The sequence below is a fragment of the Macaca fascicularis genome, chromosome 9 (assembly GCF_037993035.2).
Source record: "Macaca fascicularis isolate 582-1 chromosome 9, T2T-MFA8v1.1".
In the NCBI taxonomy this organism is placed as follows: domain Eukaryota; kingdom Metazoa; phylum Chordata; class Mammalia; order Primates; family Cercopithecidae; genus Macaca; species Macaca fascicularis.
Genome location: NC_088383.1, coordinates 125,407,239 through 125,426,565, shown reverse-complemented (window position 1 = coordinate 125,426,565; position 19,327 = coordinate 125,407,239). Strand labels below are relative to the sequence as shown.

Below are 19,327 nucleotides of genomic sequence, written 5' to 3'. Positions count from 1 at the left end.
CGACAGTGAACTAGAAGCTCTTGCCAGCCCATTTAGGCAAGAAGAAACAAATGGCATCTAAATTGGAAAAGAAGTTGCAAATTTGTCACTATTTACAGATGACGTCAGTGAGTATGTAAAAAAAAATCCTATGGAATCTTTATAAAAATCTAGTAGAATTAGATTTCTACTAGAATTTAGCAAGATCACAAGGTACACAAGCAATATTAAAAATTAAATGTATTTGTATACACTGGCAATGAACAATTATAAAATTAAATTTAAAGTGATACTAAGTATAAAGGCACCAAAATCACAAAATATTTTAGAAAATATCTTACAAAAAAGATCTATAAGACTTCTACAATGAAAAGTACAAAATGTTACTAAAATTAAAAAAACATCTAAATAAATGCAGATATGTATTATGTTCATAGATTGGAATGTCCAGTAATGAATGTTGATTTTTCTCTAGCTTAATCTATATACTCAATGAAACTCCTATTAAAATACTATCAGGGCTTTTTGTGAAGAAATACACACGCAGATTCTAAAATTTATATGAAAATGCAAAGGATTCAGAATAGCCAAAACGGTTTTGAAAGATAGGCAGAGTTGGTAGAATTGCACTGCCTGATTTCAAGGCTTACTCCTTAAAGCTACAGTAATCAAAACACCAAGGTATTGACACAAAGACAGACATATAGAGGCCGGGCACCGTGGCTCACGCCTGTAATCCCAGCACTTCGGGAGGCCGAGATGGGCAGATCACCTGAGGTCAGAAGTTCAAGACAAGCCATGGCGAAACCCCGTCTCTACTAAAAGTACAAAAAGTAGCCGGGCGTGATGGTGGGCGCCTGTAATCCCAGCTGCTCAGGAGGCTGAGGCAGGAGAATTGCTTGAACCTGGGAGACGGAGGTTGCAGTGAGCTGAGATTGTGCCACTGCACTCCAGCCTGGGTGACAAAAGCGAGACTCCATCTCAAAAAAAAAAAAAAAAAAAAAAAAGACATATAGATCACTGGAACAGAAGAAAGAGGCAGGGAATATATATGACTAACTGATTTGTTTTACTATTACAAAACTATATTTAACAAAAAAGCTTAATATAAAAACATACATGACCCAGTTTTTACATAAAAATAAAACAGGCCCCTTGGAGAGGGGGCATGGATTTCCCTGCTGAACAGCCATTGTTTATACTCATCACAAGGCTTCTAACATGATGATACTATTTCCATATTACTACCTTTCCAATTTTGTTCTGTTGACCACTAGTTGCCATCTCCACACATTCATCTATCACAAGATTCGTAAAGTGATCAAATCCCTGCAATATTCCTTTGACATGTCTGCCACCCTTTAATTTCAATAACTTCTTGTCCATAAGTTGTTTCAACTTGGGAGAGTGAGGTTTGCTGACTGATTTTTGACCAAAGCAATCTAATGGAGAACAGGAAAGTCTTTCTTAAAAAAAAAAAATTGCTCAAAAAAATTGGATATTCACATGAAAAAAATAATAAACCCCTTTCTTACTACATACACAAAAATTAATTTTAGATGGATTATAGACCTTGATATAGTTTGGATGTTTGTCCCTCCAAATCTCATGTTGAAAAGTGATTCCCAATATTGGAGCTGGAGCATGGTGGGAGGTGTTGGGGTCATGGAGACAGGTCCCTCATGAATGGCTTGGTGCCATCCTCATGTTAATGAGTAAGATCTCGCTCTGAGTTCACAAGAGATCTGGTTATTTAAAGAACCTGGCACTTCCTGCCTCTCTCACTTCTTCTCTCACCATGTGACATACTGGTTCTGCCTTCATCGTCCACCATGATTGTAAGCTTCCAAACACCCTCGCCAGAAGTAGATGCTGATATCATGCTTCCCATACAGCCTGCAGAAACATGAACCAAAATAAACCACTTTTTAAAAAATAAATTACCCAGCCACAGGTATTTCTTTGACCCATGGGTTATTTAAAAGTGTATTGTTTAAGTATTTGGGGGATTATCTCGATATTTTATTGTTACTTGATTCTAATTCAATACCCTTGTGGTTAGAGAACATACTTTGTATGATTTCAATTCTTTGATAACTCATTGCAATTTGCTTTTATGTCCCATCAAATGTTCTATTCCCTCTGCATTTGAAAATAAAGTGTACTCTGATGTGGTTGGGTGCATAGTTCTACACATTTTTAACCAGATGAAGTTGGTTGAAAGTGTTGATCAAATAATCTATTTCCTACCTGATTTTTGTCTCCTTGTTCTGTCAATCACTGAGATGTTAAAATCTTCAACTATGATTGTAGATTTATCTATTTCCTTCTTTAGTGTCATAAATCAGAAGAGACACATTTGTTTTTAATTCCTCTGATATTATTCTTCGATGGATATACTGCCACTAAGTGACAAGTTTAATTTACAATATTACATTACTTATATATTGAATAACTATTAATACTTAACACATATATGGTATATAATTTTCAAGCTGCATTCAAATACAGCCTCTCAGAGGAAATCACTTTTCAATGTATATACATCCAGACTTTTTTGGATACTTACACAAATATATGTGCATATGTGTGATAGGAAGAGCAATGCTCTCCCCACCAAAAGGTATCTACATCCTAATTCCCAGAACCAGTCAATCTGTTGTTACATCGCCAAGGGGAACTCAGGTTGCAGATGGAATTCAATTTGCTGATCAGTTAATCTTGAGATAACAAGATTATCCTGGGTTTCCATGTGGGCTCAGTGTAATTGCAAGGGTCCTTGCAAATAGAAGAGGGAGGCAAGAGAGGGAGAACCAAAAAGATGGAGCATGAGGACTCAGCCTGACATTACAGGCTTTGCAGATGGAGAAATGGGACACTAGCCAAGACATGCACGCAGCCTTTAGAAGCTGGGAAAGGCCAGGAAATGGATTCTCCCTTGGAGCCTCCAGGAGGGGCACAGCCCTACCAGCACCTGGATTTTAACCCACTGAGGACTATTTCTTACTTCTGCCTGTAGAACTGTAATATATGCGTGTATATGTGTGTTGCTCTAAGCTATTAAGTTTGTGGTAATTTGTCATAATAGCAATAGAAAACTAATATATCATTATCTGGCCATCTATATGTAATATATATGCACACATATACAACTTTCAAATTACAGGTTTTTTTTTTTTTTTTTTTTTTGAGAGGGAGTCTCACTCTGTTGCCCAGGCTGCAGTGCAGTGGCGCGATCTTGGCTCACTGCAAGCTCCACTTCCCAGGTTCATGCCATTCTCCTGCCCCATCCTCCCAAGTAGCTGGGACTACAGGTGCCCGCCACCACACCCAGCTAATTTTTTGTATCAAATTACAGGTTTTAAAAAATGTTATTATTTAAAATGTTAATATATTTTCTAAATTACTTTTTCACATAACAATATATCACAGCCATCTCCCAAAATGGGTAATAGATACTTCTCAATGTTTTGTTTTGTTTTTGAGACAGGATCTCACTCTGTCACCCACACTGGAGTGCAGTGGTGCAATCATAGCTCATTGAAGCCTTGAACTCCTGGGCTCAAACAATCATTCTGCTTCAATCTCTCAAGTAACTGGGACTACAGGCATGAGCCACTGTGCCCACCCTTAATTTTTAATAGTTGCATTATATGCTCCTGGTTCCATATTTAGGCCATTTCCAATTTTTAAAAAAACTACAAATAACGGTACGTTCTTGTTCACAAACATTCATACAACCTATGCTGGTACCTAGTAGTACCTATCAGGTTATAATGTTGATAGAATTTAAAATGTTTATAGAGTTTATGTTTAAAATATTTAAAATGTTGATAGAATCTCTCAAAATGTTGTAACATAAGTGTGCCCTCTTGCCCTAATGTCACCAATGCTGGCATAATCCTTCTGTTTAATTTTTGTCAATTTATAGGAAAGATTGTATCTTGTTTTTATTTGCATTTTTAAATTATAAATGAGTAAGAGCATCTCTTTATATGAATATTAGCCTTTGTACCTTTTTCTATTAATTATTGATATCCCTTGCCCATTTTTTTATTTCCTGTTTTTATTGTTTTTAAAGTTTTCTTTACATTATTAGTGTTAACCTTTCATTTATCACTTGTTGCAAATACATTTTCTCAGTTTTCCATGTGTGGTGCTGGATGAATTTTGTTGTATTAGAATTAGATGAATGTTTGTAAAATATCTGACACAGTGTGCAGCCCCTAGTAGGCATCCAATGCCTGAAGTCATTGTTATCAGTCCTGTCCTGTGGATAAAGGAGGTGGTTGATACTCTGGGCAGGCTCATCTGCCTGTACCTATGAGGTTGTTTAGGGAAAAGAAAATAAAATGCTTTTTTCTTTTTTTTTTTTAAGACAGGATCTTGTTCTGTCATCCAGGCTGGAGTGCAGTGGTGCAATCATGGCTCACTGCATCCTCAACCTCCTAGGTTCAAGCCATCCTCCCACCTCAGTCTCCTCAGTAGCTGGGACTACAGGTGCATGGCACCACACTCAGCTAATTTTTAAATTGCTTTGTAGAGATGGGGTTTGCCATATTGCCTAGGCTGGTCTTGAACTGCTGGGCTCAAGCAATCCTCCCACCTTGACATCCCAATGTACTGGGACTACAGGCCTGAGCCACAGTGTCCAGCCTCATTTTTTGATAGATTTCTGATTTATATGAGACCCTCACTCCCACTACCCCCACTAGTCCTGGAGAGCTACTTCTTAGTCCTATATTCTGTGAACAAAACAGTCAAATTTAAGCCTTCTAAATGAAGTTGCGTTTTAATTAAAGTAATTCACAATAAAACATTATACCATTTTTCATGACAAGCAGCAGAAAATAATATAATGACCCATCCTTGAGAACAAAACTTCCTCAGCCAATGGAACTCCGGTATAACAGGTGCCAGTCAGCCTTGTAGTCATTGTCTCATGCTCCCAAGATGAGAAATAATGAACCGTGGACAAGAAATAAAGATGTTTAATAAAGATTCATTTGACAAATGAATATATGAATGCAGTCAGGTTCTGTGCTGGGGAGTATGGACATGTGTTAGTCCTCACATTTCTTGATGACATTTTAAAGAGTTTGTCCATTCCTTCCTTCTTAAAAGCTGTATTCCCAGAATTATTCCTCAGTGTCATGCTCACCTGTTTTTTCTTCTAATCTCTTTGGGCAATCTGCACAGTTCTTTGATGGCTTTTTTTTTTTCTTTCTTTTTTTTTTTTTTTCGAGACAGAGTTTCACTCTGTCACCCAGGCTGGAGTGCAATGGCACCATCTCAGCTCACTGCAAGCTCCGCCTCCTGGGTTCACGCCATTCTGTTCTCCTGCCTCAGCCTTCCAAGTAGCTGGGACTACAGGCGCCCACCACCACACCTGGCTAGTTTTTTGTATTTTTAGTAGAGATGGGGTTTCACTGTGTTAGCCAGGATGGTCTCGATCTCCTGACATTGTGATCTGCCCACCTTGGCCTCCCAAAGTGCTGGGATTACAGGCATGAGCCACTATGCCCAGCCTTTGCTGGCCCTTTCTCCTCTACTTGACTCTTTGTTTTTGGTTGTTCCTCTGGAGTATGTCGTAGGCCTTCTTCATTCTCTCCAGGCCATTTCATATCCAAGTCTTTAATTAATGTCTACAAGTGGATTAAAAAAAAATCCTTATTTCCAACTCAGGGCTTCATCTTGAATGACAGATCATATATCCAATTACCGTTGGGTTTCTCCATTTGTCTGTCTTGCAGATACCTCATATTCATCATAATGAAATTAGAGCTCATTGCTTCCCCACCTTCACTTCCCTTTGACCTGCCACTGCTTCACAGTACCTGATCTCAAGAAATCATTCTGCTGTGCAATCTAGTGCTATGCAATCTAGTGTTCAAGCTAGAAACCCAGGAGTCATGTTTTATTCCTCAGTCTCTTTCATTTCCCTCTTCCACTTTCTCCCTTCCAATCCATCATGAATTTCTCTTACTTTTAGGGCTTATGTTTTCCCAAATCTGTCTTTTTTTCCCTATCCTCTCCATAGAACCTTGGTCCAAGCCACTACCGATTCTCACTTCTTACTACTGTAGTATCCTCTGGTGTCCCTGCCTTTAATCTTGCTCCTCTTCCATTTCCTTCCCATACTGTACCCAGGATAATCCAAATATAAATATGATCATGTTATTCCCTTATTTAAAACCCTTTGTTCATTGTCCTTAAGGTAAAATCCAAACAGCCTACACAGTTTATAGTGGATTCCAAGGTCTGGCCTATATTTACTGTTTCTGCACTATATGAGATTCAGTTCCTTGAAAACTCTTGGTATCATCTCTTGCCTCAGGGGTTTCACAAAGGCCCTTTTGTTGCAGGAAGTCAGGGACCCCAAACGGAGGGACCAGCTGAATCCATGGCAGAAGAACATAAATTGTGAAGATTTCATGGACATTTATTAGTTCCCCAAATTAATACTTTTATAATTTCTTACACCCGTCTTTACTGCAATCTCTGGACATAAATTGTGAAGATTTCATGGACACTTATCACTTCCCCAATCAATACCCTTGTGATTTCCTATGCCTGTCTTTACTTTAATCTCTTAATCCCATCATCTTTGTAAGCTGAGGAGGATATATGTCACCTCTGGACCCTGTGATGATTGTGTTAACTGCACAAATTGTTTGTAGAGCATATGTGTTTGAACAATATGAAATCTGGGCACCTTGAAAAAAGAACAAGATAACAGCAATGTTCAAGGAAAAAGGCAGATAACCTTAAACTCTGACTGCCGGGAGCCGGGTGGTACAGGGCCATATTTCTCTTCTTTCAAAAGCAAATAGGAGAAACATCGCTGAATTCTTTTTCTCAGCAAGGGACATCCCTGAGAAAGGGAATGTGCCCCTGAGGGTAGGCCTATGAATGGCCCCCCTGCGGGTGGCTGTCTTTTATGGTCTTAGCCAAAGGGAAGAAATAAGCCCCGGTCTCCTGTAGCACTCCCAGGCTTATTAGGACAAGGAAATTCCCACCTAATAAATTTTGGTCAGACAGGTTATGTGCTGGCAAACCCTGTCTCCTGATAAGATGTTATCAATGACAATGCGTGCCCGAAACTTCATTAGCAATTTTAAATTCGCCCCATCCTGTGGTCCTGTGATCTTGCCTTGCCTCCATTTGCTTTGTGATATTTTATTACCTTGTGAAGTATGTGATCTCTGTGACCCACACCCTATTCGTACACTCCCTCCCCTTTTGAAAATCACTAATAAAAACTTGCTGGTTTTACGGCTCAGGGGCATGATGGAACCTGCTGATATGTGATGTCTCCCCCGGACACTCAGCCTTAAATTTCTCTCTTTTGTACTCTTTCCCTTTATTTCCCAAACCAGCCGACACTTAGGGAAATAGAAAAGAACCCACATTAACTATTGGGGGCGGGTTCCCCCAATACCCTTTGTTCTTCCTGAAACAGCCACCACCTACCTCCAGTCCTCCTTCATCATGCTAACTCATTCATTCCTCAGGTGTCAACTTAAACACCACTCCCTTCAGGAATCATTCCATCCCACAGTACCCTTTTAAAATATGTATTATAACATTCAACACACACTTTGTAATTCCTTCTTTATTATCTTCCCCCCTAAAAATAAACCTGTTAGTACACGGACAATGTGTATGTATATTGGACTCTACCTTCTTTCTAGCCTTAGCATAATGACTGGTACATAATAAACACTCAAACACAGTCATCCACTACATAAAGACATTTTGGTCAGTGATGAACCACATGGACAATGATGGTCTCATAAAATCGTAACAGAGCTGAAAAATTTCTATTGCCTAGTGAGGACCTGCCATCATAACATTTTGGTGCAAAGCGTTATTCACATGTTTGTGATGATGTTGGTGTAAACAAACCTACTGCTCTGCCAGTCCTAAAATAGTATAGCACATACAATTAGGTACAATTGCTACACAAAGCAGGTGGCTGGAGTGGGAGTGTGCCAGGAGGTTAAGCCAGAAGAACCAGCCTAGGTACAGTACATAGTACTTGATACTGGTAACAAACATCTCTGTCACTGGTTTATATATTTACTATACTATACTTTTATTGTTATTTTAGAGTACACTCCTTCTACTTGTACATATATGAAAGTTAACTGTAAAACATCCCCAGCCAGGTCCTTCAGAGGATATTCCAGAAGATGTCATTGTTATCATAGCTGATGACATCCATGGTATGTTATTTGTATTTGTAACATCCATGAATGTTATTGCCCCTGAAAACCTTACAAGATGTAGAGGTGGAAGTCAGTGATATTGGTGATTCTGACCCTATGTAGGCCTAGGCTAATGTGTGTGCTTGTGTCTTAGTTTTTAACAGAAAAGGTTAAAACAAATTTAATAGGAAAAAGCTTACAGAATAAGGATATAAAGAAATATTTTTATACAGCTGTACAATGTATTTGTAAGTTAAGGTAAGTGTTATTTAAAAGAGTCCAGAAGTTTCAAGAAGTTAAAAAAGTTTATAAAGTAAAAATGTTACAGCATGCTAAGGTTAATCTATTATGTGAAGAAAGAAAAATATTTTTAAATAAATTGAGTGTGGTCTAAGTGTACAGTGTTTCTAAAGTCTATAGCAGTGTTCAGTCATATCTTACACCTTCACATTCACTCACTACTCACTCACCGACTCATCCAGAGCAACTTCCAGTCCTGCAAGCTCCATTCATGGCAAGTGCCCTATACAGATATACTTTTTAAAATCTTTTATACCAGGCCGGGTGCGGTGGCTCATGCCTGTAATTCCAGCACTTTGGGAGGCCGAGGTGGCTGGATCACGAGGTCAGGAGTTCAACACCGGCCTGGCCAAGATGGTGAAACCCCAGCTCTATGAAAAATACAAAAAAATTAGCCGGGTGTGGTGGCAAGTGCCTGTAGTCCCAGCTACTCGGGAGGCTGAGGCAGAGAATTGCTTGAACTCGGGAGGCAGAGGTTGCAGTGAGCTGAGATTGCGCCACTGCACTCCAGCCTGAGAGACAAAGCGAGACTCCATCTCAAAAAAATTTTTTTTACTTCATGTATTATGTAATTTTTCTATGTTTAGACAAATACTTATCATTTTGTTACCATTGCCTATAGTTTCAGTACAGTAACAAACATATTGCTCCTAGGTTTGTAGCCTAGAAGCAGTAGGCTATACCATATAACCTAGGTATGTAGGATGCTATACCATCAAGGTTTACACTCTACAATGTTTGCACAAAAATGAAATTGCCTAATGGTGAGTTTCTCAGAATGTATCCCTGTCATTAAGTGACCCAAGACAGTATTTGTTAACTAAATGAATGAATAAATGAATTCAAACTTAAATCAAATACTCTTTGCCCTCAAGGAGCCTGAAGGAAACAGAAAGGTGAAATACGATACTGATTATAATAAAAGACGAATGATTTGTTGTAAGACAGATATACTGAAAAGTTAAAACTGAATTAAAAGATTGATTAATGATGTCTGTAGTTGAGTAGGACACAACAAGGCTTTATAGAGAAAATGACCCTTGAACTAAACCTTGAGAGTGCTTGGAATATAGTAAGTACTTTTGCTGGTAATGCCCAACATTCACTCTTCCTTCTGGTGGTCATAGCACTCCCATTTTCTTTTGGAAAAGTATGCCTCCGCTTGCTACACGAGGGTTTTATTAAGCTGGTCTCATTCCTTGCCCCCTCCCCCCGAGCCTGGACTGGCCAATTAGAATCCCAGAGATTGTTCAGGCATAGGCACCTAGTCCAAGGCAGGCCAGTGAAAGCTAGTTCAGATATTTGCTAGAACTATTGAATAAAGGTGCTCTCTTTCCCTGGGGATAGTTAAACTGACACAAGAAAAGCTGCAGCTGCCAGTAGCCATCGTTGCCACTATGTGGGCAGAGTGTGCCTGGAGGTTAAGCCAGAAGAATCAGGCTAGGAGTGGAGAGAGAGACCGGTCTAATGCCTTTGTTTGGATCCAGCTGTGCTTAAGGTCAGGTTACAGGTTAAAGAGTCAAATCATCCTACATTATTCTACAATTCATTTTCCTGTCACGACAGAGTAATTGGCACTGGACTTCTTCTCACACTGGAAACGACAAGGAAATGGACATATGTGAGGCAAGTGTTTTCAAGCACTGAGGGCAGGAAGTGCAGGACTGTGATCCCTAAGACACAGAAGCCATGTGGGGTGGTCCTGGGTCAGTTTTCTTCCCATTGCACAGGGCAGTGAGACCCAGGCTGCCATAGGTGAGACAGGTGTGCTTCCTAAGCAGAGAAGGCAGAAACCCACGTTTCACGAAGCTGAAGCAGCTGGAATTGTGGGGCAGGGACAGAAAAGGGTGATAAAGACTCTCTGCTTTGACTAAGACTGACTAAGTCAGGCTCCTGAGCCCTTTCTGACTAAGCCTATCCTTGGGCTCCCCTCTCTGTCCTTGATGAATGCAGTGTGAGCAAAAATGCTGCTAAATTAAACTAGTGAAAATCTCCACTCTTTGACTCTGACCACCCTCAATCTTTAAGCCCCCTGGCCGGTCTTCAGCAATAATCCTATCAAGTCTGTTTAGCCAGAAACCCCTGTCATTGATAGTTCCTTTCAGTAATTTTCCATCGACTGACTCCCCCCGTTCACCATCACCACTCACACACACTCTGATTCCTCATTATAAATCTCCACCTGTCCTTGTTGGAGTTAAAGTTGATTCTAGTATCTCCCTAAGTACAAGATCTTGTTGCAGTGGTCCCTATACCTATGGCCATGGTAGCCCATGAATAAAGTGTGTCTTACCATCTTTAACAAGTATCATTCATTACTTTTTCTTTAACAAGCGGTTGCTACACAAAGCAGGTGGCTGGGGTGGGAGTAAAGACTTCAGTGGGAGTGGGGAGAGAGGCAGGACTGCAGGTCCTTGCCTGAGGGCTGTACCAGGAGGCCCAGATCACTTGTTGTAGGGCTGAGAGCAGAATGAGAACACCAGAGGCTGTGCTGGGCTGGAATACAGTGGTTCCAGCCCAGCCAGAGTGAAGAGACCTTGCTGAACACGGTAGGCATTTAGCTGAGATTTCCAGAAAGGTCACACCTTAGGATAGGAACTACACCCTAGAGTAAGGACCCTCCCCTAAGACTATGTTCAGAATAAAACCAGAACTGCCCCAACAGAGAATAAAACCAAGACTAACAGGATCAAAAGGATTCTCCAGTAATCTAAATGCCTGTCAGTCCAAAACTAAATGCTCTTTAAAGGAAGGTTGCCTAATCCAAAGTCATTACAAGGTATCCTCCACAATATCCAACATAAAATCATAAACACCGAGGTCTGCACTGAGTGAAATACTCAGCTCAGTCAACTGCTGGTCCACACAACAACACAGGTGGATCTCACAGACATTACATTAGGTGAAAGATGGTAGATTGAAGTGAGTACACCCTGTTTGATTCACTTACATGAAGTTCAAGTACAGGGAAAACTAGTCTACAGTAAAAAAAATCAAAACTGTGGCTACCTGAGGCAGCTGCTCTGGTGAGAGTGGGGAGTGGCTGGACAGAGGCATGGGAAACTTTCTGGAGTAAAGGAAATGTTCTAGTCCTTGGTTTGCATGGTGGTTACATGAGTGTACACTTTTGTCAAAGCTCATCAAACTGTCCACTTAAAAATCTGTGCATTTTATTGTATGTAATTTACATCTCAATAAACATGGTTTACATTTAAAGAAACAAAACACAGAGGACTTTTTAACTAAAAAAAATCCATGTAATAATATTGGAGTTGTCAACCTAAAAGGAAGAAGCATAGGCAAAATTAATATAAGCAGAGTTTATTTGGGCCAAGTTTGAGGGCTGCAACCTGGGAGCATAGATGCAAGTTGCCCTGAATACACACTCTGATTAGCAACAATTACAAGTAGGTTTTTTGTTTTTGTTTTTGAGACAGGGTCTTGCTCTGTTGCCCAGACTGGCATGCAGTGCTGTGATCATAGCTCACTGCAGCCTGGAACTCATGGGTTCAAGTCATCCTCCCACTTCAGCCTTCTGAGTAGCTGGTACTATAGGCACATGGCACCACAGCTGGCTAATCTTTTAATTTTTGTTGTTGTTGTTGAGATGTGGATCTCCCTATGTTGCCCAGGCTGGTCTCGAACTTTTGGACTCAAGTGATCCTTCCACCTCAGCTTCCCAAAGTACTGGGGTTATAGGAGTGAGCCACTGTGCCCAGCCTACAAGTAGACTTTTAAAGGGAAAAAAGAGGCAGTTCCAAAATGGTTTACCAGAAATTCACATTAAAGTAACACAAGCTATTCATCGCCTATATCTTATTCTTTGTATCACAAATTCCAGGAACATGAAGATAATAGGTATAGCAACTAGTCAGGAAAAAAATGACTTTAAATTATTTCCTCCAGGCATGGGAGTAGGGACACAACTAAAGTTCCATACTCATGTCTCTTGGAACCTTGCGATCCAGCTGTTAAACCACTGTTAGCTTGAAACTGGCCATGGCAGGAGTCTTTGTAACACATTACAAATAACGACTTCCCCTGACTCCTTGCTCCAAGAGATGGTTTACTAACATACCACTGGATTTATATTAAAATGAGGACCTGCTTTTTATGTCATGTTTAAAGTTATTGCTAATAAACCAGCAAACATTCCAAAAAGAGTTCTACACAGATTATTTGTATTAATGAACACTATCAGTACCTCCTTTTCTACTCCCCTTTTCTCTCCATCACCCCTACTCCCAAGCAATAATTTCAACCCTTTACCTGTTTATATTTAAATTTGTCTTCATGTCACTAAATAGCATGCTCACGCTACTACTTATTTTTTTCAGTTTTGGCATTATCTACTAATTTCCCATTATGAAAGATAAGAATTTAGTTTCCTTTCCCATAAAACATATGCCACCATCACACACACCTCTCATGCAACTCTATCTTTCCAATATAGTGTTATGCTTTTAGTTAAATCCATAGTCAGTATGCAATATTATGATGATGAAAATGAAATCAGGGGCTAACCTGATTAAGTCCGCCAAACTTAACCTGCCTTGCTTGCTTTTAAGTGCTTACTTCTAGTTGATCTTAAAACCTAGATAGCTAAAAGTCATGTAGCCAAGTAAAACCTAACTAATCTCCCACTAGCTTCCTTACAGATAACAGCTCTGACTGTGGGTCACTATAGTAATGGTTGCTTAAAGTTGTTTTCAGGAACTAGGGGGCAGCTCTTGTCCGGTTCAAACCAGTTGCGACTACCAACCCTCCAATTGGACCTGCGAGGGTGCCTAAAGAAGAGTGACCTTTTGATGCCAGAAACTCCTCCCTCTGATCATGCTGATGTGCCATTATAAAGAGCCATGTAGCTAGATTACACTTGTGCAGAACCCCGACTACCTTACCTTTCCTACACGCTAAGCACCTTTCCCAACGCTTTACACCACTCCTTTATCCCATAAGTCCCCCCAAGCCCTATTTTCAGGGAGGCAGATTTGAAATTTGTTCTTCTATCTCCTTGCTCGGCAGCCTTGTGATTAAAATACTTTCTTTTGCAAACCTGTCATCACAGTGATTGACTTACTGTGCACAGGAAGGAAGAACCTGGTTCGGTATCAAAAAAATTAGCAGCTGAGCCATCCTAATATTAGGATTACTTTTCTTTCCTTGCACAACTTTTTGTTTCCTCTGGAGTTGATATTCTTATTTATTTATTTTTCATTTCCTTAGTTTGCTATGTACTTATAACAGAGTCATACCAAAACGCTATCCCAATTGTTCAAAATTCCTCTCAATAGTTCAAACATATCATGTATTCTAGCTATTTGACCTTCTCAAAAACGTCTCCCTTGAAGCTGCTCTTGTTTGGATTGGTTGCTCTCTAGGCCTGGTGCCAAGCTATGATCCTGGGATTTATCTGCCCCATATCTAGGAGATTCTCATCACCTCCCTTGTGAATTGGTAAACCAATTGTTGGACTGCTCATCCAAGTACTGCTATTGGAAAGACCAAAGCTATTCTGATTCCTGATCCTTTAGAGGTGACCTACTTTCAGACGCTTATAGGATCTTATTGATACAGAAGTGAAGTGCTGGGAAGGGCATGGTCCCTTAAATGATACGGAAGGGGAAGGGAAGGGCGTGGTCCCTGGATAGGGCTCCACTTCCCAGCCTGTGCCCACGGACCTAAGTGAGGACAGGCATTTTTGTTTTCCTGCCCAAATGTTGCATTTCCCAAGACCTCCACTGGCCTGCCACGCCACCATCCTGTGCCCATAAAAGCCCCTGAGATCCTAGCAGGCAGACACACAAGTGGCTGGATATCAAGGGGAATACATCGTCTGAAGAAGACACAAGCGGCTGGATGTGGAGAGGACGTCCAGGGGAGCACACCAGCAGAAGAGCACACAGACAGACTCCTGCAGGCCACTGACCAGGAGAGCAATGCAGTTTGGCGGGGGCAGTCAGAGAGAGTCCAGACGCTGAGCAGCCCGACTCTAGGAGAAAACCATCTCCCTCTGTCTCCCCCATCTGCTGAGAGCTAATCCCACTCAATAAAACCTTGCACTCATTCTCCAAGTCCCGATGTGATCCGATTCTTCTGGTACACCGAGGCAAGAACCTGGGATACGGAAAGTCCTCTGTCCTTGAGGCAAGGTAGAGGGTATGATTGAGCTGGTTAACACAAGTTGCCTATGGACAGTTAAACTAAAAGAGCAACGTGTAACACACGCCCACTGGGGCTTCAGCTGTAAACATTCACCCCTAGACAATGCCATGGGGTCAGAGCCCCACAGCCTGCCCATCTGTATGCTCTTCTAGAGGTTTGAGCAGTGGGGCACTGAAGAAGCGAGTCACATCCCCATCACATGCTCTGAAAGGCGGACGAAGGAACTTTTCCCATTGTCTTCCACATTCTAAAATTGTGTGATGATGTCACTTGGACAGAGGACCAATGCATCAGTGCCACTGGGTCCTTAATGGTTTTTCTGAATCTAAAAACCTCTGTCCTTTAATTCTCGAAAATGTTCTCTTCTCTGCTTTTTCTGCTATATCTTTCTAAACTAGTATTATTCAAACATTGGGCAGAATGAGCTAATTCTTTTATCTTTTTCTCCGATTTTTACTCTTGTCTTTTTGCTCTACTTTGTGGGAGATTCCCTCAACTTTTTAAGTCTTTTACGGATTTTTAAAAAAACTTCTACTAACATATTTTAGTTTATTAACAACCTATAATGGCAAGTACTTTCTGTTATCCTTCTGAGGACATCAATGATTGTTTTTCCAAAGTTTTAATTTCCCTGCAAAATGTCTTTCTTCTAAGTTGCTTCCCCCACCCCGCCTTTTCTTTTGGATAGGTCTTCTTCATGCTAAAGGCATGTCTTATCAATGTTGACTGCCTCTATTTAAGAATGAGGCTAAGTGAAAAGTTCCACATGGATGATACTTGTCAGTTCTGGGCTTCACTCTGGCTGGACTGCTTCATTGAAAACTCCCTTTTCATAAGTCGTTTCTTTTCAGCTTGTGAGCCTCTTCAGAGAAGGGTATGTCTGGAGGGCTTGTTAAAACAGATTGCTGGGCCCTACCCATAGAGTTTCTGATTCCGTAGGTCTTGGATAAGGCCCTAAAATTTGCATTTCTAACTAGTTCCTAGATGATACTAATTTGAGAGGCCTTGAGGATATAAATGTGATTGCCCCAAATGAGACCTGAGTACAGTTGGGATTGCAACATTCAGAATATAAATTTTTCTTAATTTCTCTATTTTCTTACCATCCTCAGCAGTACCTGCTGTTCTCTGTCCAGAGACCTTCTGTTTTATATTCTATGGAAAATAAACATAAAATCTTCTGCCAAGGTTAGGAAGAGGCTGTTCCCCAGCTGGAGTGGGGAATAGGGCCTGAGGATCTGAATGTTTATTTTTATTTTTTCGAGACAGTCTCGCTCTGTCGCCCAGGCTGGAGTGCAGTGGCACGCTCTTGGCTCACTGCAACCTTCGCACCTCCAGGTTTAAGCAATTCTCTGCCTCAGCCTCCGGAGTAGCTGGGATTACAGGTGCGTGCCACCATGCCCGGCTAATTTTTTGTATATTTAGTAGAGACGGGGTTTCACCATCTTGGCCAGTTGGTCTTGAACTCCTGACCTCGTTATCCACCTGCCTCGGCCTCCCAAAGTGCTGGGATTACAAGTGTGAGCCATCTTGCCTGGCCTGAATGTTTCTTAAATTCACATCCAACCAGTCCCTTAGTCTTCATTCCCATCTTCATCTTTACTTCTAGAGGTTCTAGTACTGCCAATTCCTGTAATTTTCAGGGTTCTATAGGGGCAAATCAAAATTTTTTTTCTTTTTCCCTCTGCCAGTTTGGGATCCACATTTTTTTTTTTTTTGAGACAGAATCTCACTCTGTCGCCCAGGCTGGAATGCAGAGGCGCAATCTCGGCTCACTGCAAACTCCGCCTCCCAGGTTCATGCCATTCTTCTGCCTCAGCCTCCCAAGTAGCTGGGACTACAGGCGCCCGCCACCATGCCTGGCTTATTTTTTATATTTTTAGTAGAGACAGGGTTTCACCATGTTACCCAGGATGGTCTCAATCTCCTGACCTTGTGATCCGCCCACCTCGGCCTCCCAAAGTGCTGCGATTACAGGTGTAAGTCACTGCGCCCTGCCTGGGATCCACTTTTTTAAGTTTGCTAAGTCATTCCCCATTCATCCCTCTACTACTCAGCTTTCAAAATTGTATTGCTATCAACTCCTCTATATCATTTTCTCTTTGCACTCTAGGTCTTTAAAATGAAATAATTTTACTACCATAGTGGGCTTTGAGGAAAGGAGTTGAGGTAAAGATTTCTGCCACCTTCAACTAGAATTTAGAAGAGCATCTAGTTTCCAAGAACCCATGTTCCCAGATTCTGATTATATCTCAGAATATAAAACAAATAGGATTGTCTTGAAAGAAAATTGAACCATTTCTAAAAGTTCCTCTAGGCTGGTCAGTTCAGTTGTTTTATGCTTGGCAAAATATGCCAATTATGTTTGCATAGGAAACTCTGTTTCACAGCTGAAGACTGCACCTCCACCACAGCCAAATATATCATGGGTCTAGGAAACAAGCCACACATATGAAATTCTGGTGATTCAAAGCAAGAAATCAAAGTACATGAACTAGTAAGTTCATTTTGTATACAAAGTGCAACACTAAAAAGCTAATAGTATGCTAAGGTACTTTATCTATTCCATACTGTCTTTGCCCAACAATAATTAAAACGGTCATGATTCACCGAGCATATGTACACCTTCAGAATTATGCAACAGCTGTTACAGCCCAACACAATGGGTGTAATTTTATTTTATTTTTTTTGTTAGCCATTAGAAAACTGAAATCCAAGAGTTAAGTAACCAGCCCAAGGCCACACAGGAAAGGCAGAGCCAGAATAGAATTGTATGTCTGCCTCATTCGAAAGCCACCATATGACCATTTTGAATAAGGTGAAGCAAGAGCAAATAAATATATTAACTTTGAATGCAAAACTCAAGATGATTTCATAATACAATCTAAGCTTTTTACAGATATGGACAACTTCTTTCCTCCTCCTCTTCTCCTTCCTTCTCCTTCTTCTTTTCCTCCTCCTCCTTTTTCCCTCCTTCCCCTTCTTCTTCTCCTCCTCCTCTTCTCCTTCCTTCTCCTCCTTTTCTCCTTCCTTCTCTTCTTCTCCTCTTCCTCCTCTTCTCCTTCCTTCTCCTTCTGCTCCCTCTTCTCCTTCTGCTCCCCCTTCTCCTTCTTCTTGTTCCTCCTTTCTCTTCCTCCTCCTCTTCCTTTCTCCTTCCTCCTACTCCTTCCTCTTCCTCCTCTCTTCTCCTTTCTCTTCGCTTCTTCTCCTCCTCCTCCTTTGTCCTCCTCCCTCCTCCTTCTTCTTCCTCCTCCTCTTTCCTCCTCCTCCTTCTTTCCCCTTCTTCCTTCTTCCTCCTCCACTCCCTCCTCCTCCTCTTCCTCCTCCTTCCTCCTCCCCCTCCCTCCTCATGCCTCTTCCAAAGATGTCTACATCCTAATCTCCAAAACTACGAATATGTTATATTGCATGGCAATGAAATTAAAGTTGCAGGTGGAATTACTGTTGCTCATCAGCTGACCTAGAGATGGAGAGAGTGTCCTGGATTAGCTGGGTGGGCTCGATAATTACAAGGGTCCTTGTAAGTGGAAGAGGGAGGCAGAAGATAAAGAATCAGAAAGATGAAACATGGGCAGACTCAGCTCTGGAAATGCATGAAGGAGCATTAAAGAGTGCTTGTAGCCTGCAGAAGCTGGGAAAGGCAAGATACAGATTCTACCCTAGAGCTTCCAGAAGGAATCCAGCCCTGAGAACACCTTGCTTGTAGCCCAGTGAGACCTACCTCAGACTTCTAGCCTTCAGAAGTGTAAGATAACATGTGTTGTTTTAAGCCACTAGGTTTGTGATAACTTGTCATAGCAGCAATAGGAAACTAATACCCTCAGCCAAACGTATGTATTCATAAATTTATTGTTGGTCTTATCTTACTCTTTAAAGCAAGTTATTCACTGAACTAAGTGAATAGTTGAGCCTATTCACTTAAGAGTTCAAATAAAAATAAAGTCATCACACTTTTTTCTTAGAACAAAAACTGATTCAGTTTTCTACTATTTCAAATAAGTATAGTCTCATATTCTCAGTTGAATCTAATGAGGTTTTAGAAAACAGAAATTAAAACTGAATTAAACAAGGATATAATCCATTTAGCACACATCACCACAGTGTTGTTTTAGCCAAGTCAGCTTCTTTCTGCAGTTGCAGGGTGGAGTTAACCAAAGCATCCTTTCATAAGATGACCTAAATGTGTGTATTAATTATTTCATTCTGGCCATCTGTCATCAGCTATTCTTTCTAGACTCTTCTTCCGTTCCTGTTGAAATGTTCTCACACTAGTATTTCCATTTCCCCTTTTAACACTATCAAGATGCTACTGTGAATCTCAAATAGCAAATGGTTGTATTGAGTGCAAATTTGAATTTAAGAAGGGAGTGGAAATCGCCAGAACAAGCATTTGAAGAAGAAATAAAGGCAGGCCCTTGGTCTTCAAAAGTTAATGGGAGTTCGGTTATTTAAATCTTAGAATATACCTCCTCTCACCAGAGGTATTGAAAATAATTAGGTTCCAGGCCAGTCTAGAAAACCTGTTCAACCCATTAAGTATATGATGTGTAAGGGAATCATATTCATGAAGTCTTCTACATTTATTGGGTACCTGCTATGTACAAGGCATTTTGATATAGACTAGAAATGCAAAGATAAATGAGAATTCTTACTCCCTATAGTTCACAATCCAG

General features: G+C 40.7%; 1 protein-coding gene and 1 pseudogene across 1 annotated transcript in view; both read right to left on the bottom strand.

The window, feature by feature from the left end:
• Positions 1 to 1,074: 1,074 nt before the first annotated feature.
• On the bottom strand, positions 1,075 to 1,365 carry LOC107130809 (small nuclear ribonucleoprotein G pseudogene; annotated as a pseudogene).
• Positions 1,366 to 1,799: 434 nt separating this feature from the next.
• The window catches only part of CCDC172 (coiled-coil domain containing 172), an 81,930-nt gene continuing 64,402 nt past the window's right edge, over positions 1,800 to 19,327 (bottom strand). Inside the window, exon 8 of the mRNA XM_074000857.1 lies at positions 1,800 to 1,875. Coding sequence (XP_073856958.1) covers positions 1,800 to 1,875 — 76 coding nt within the window. The remainder of the gene's footprint in view (positions 1,876 to 19,327) is intronic.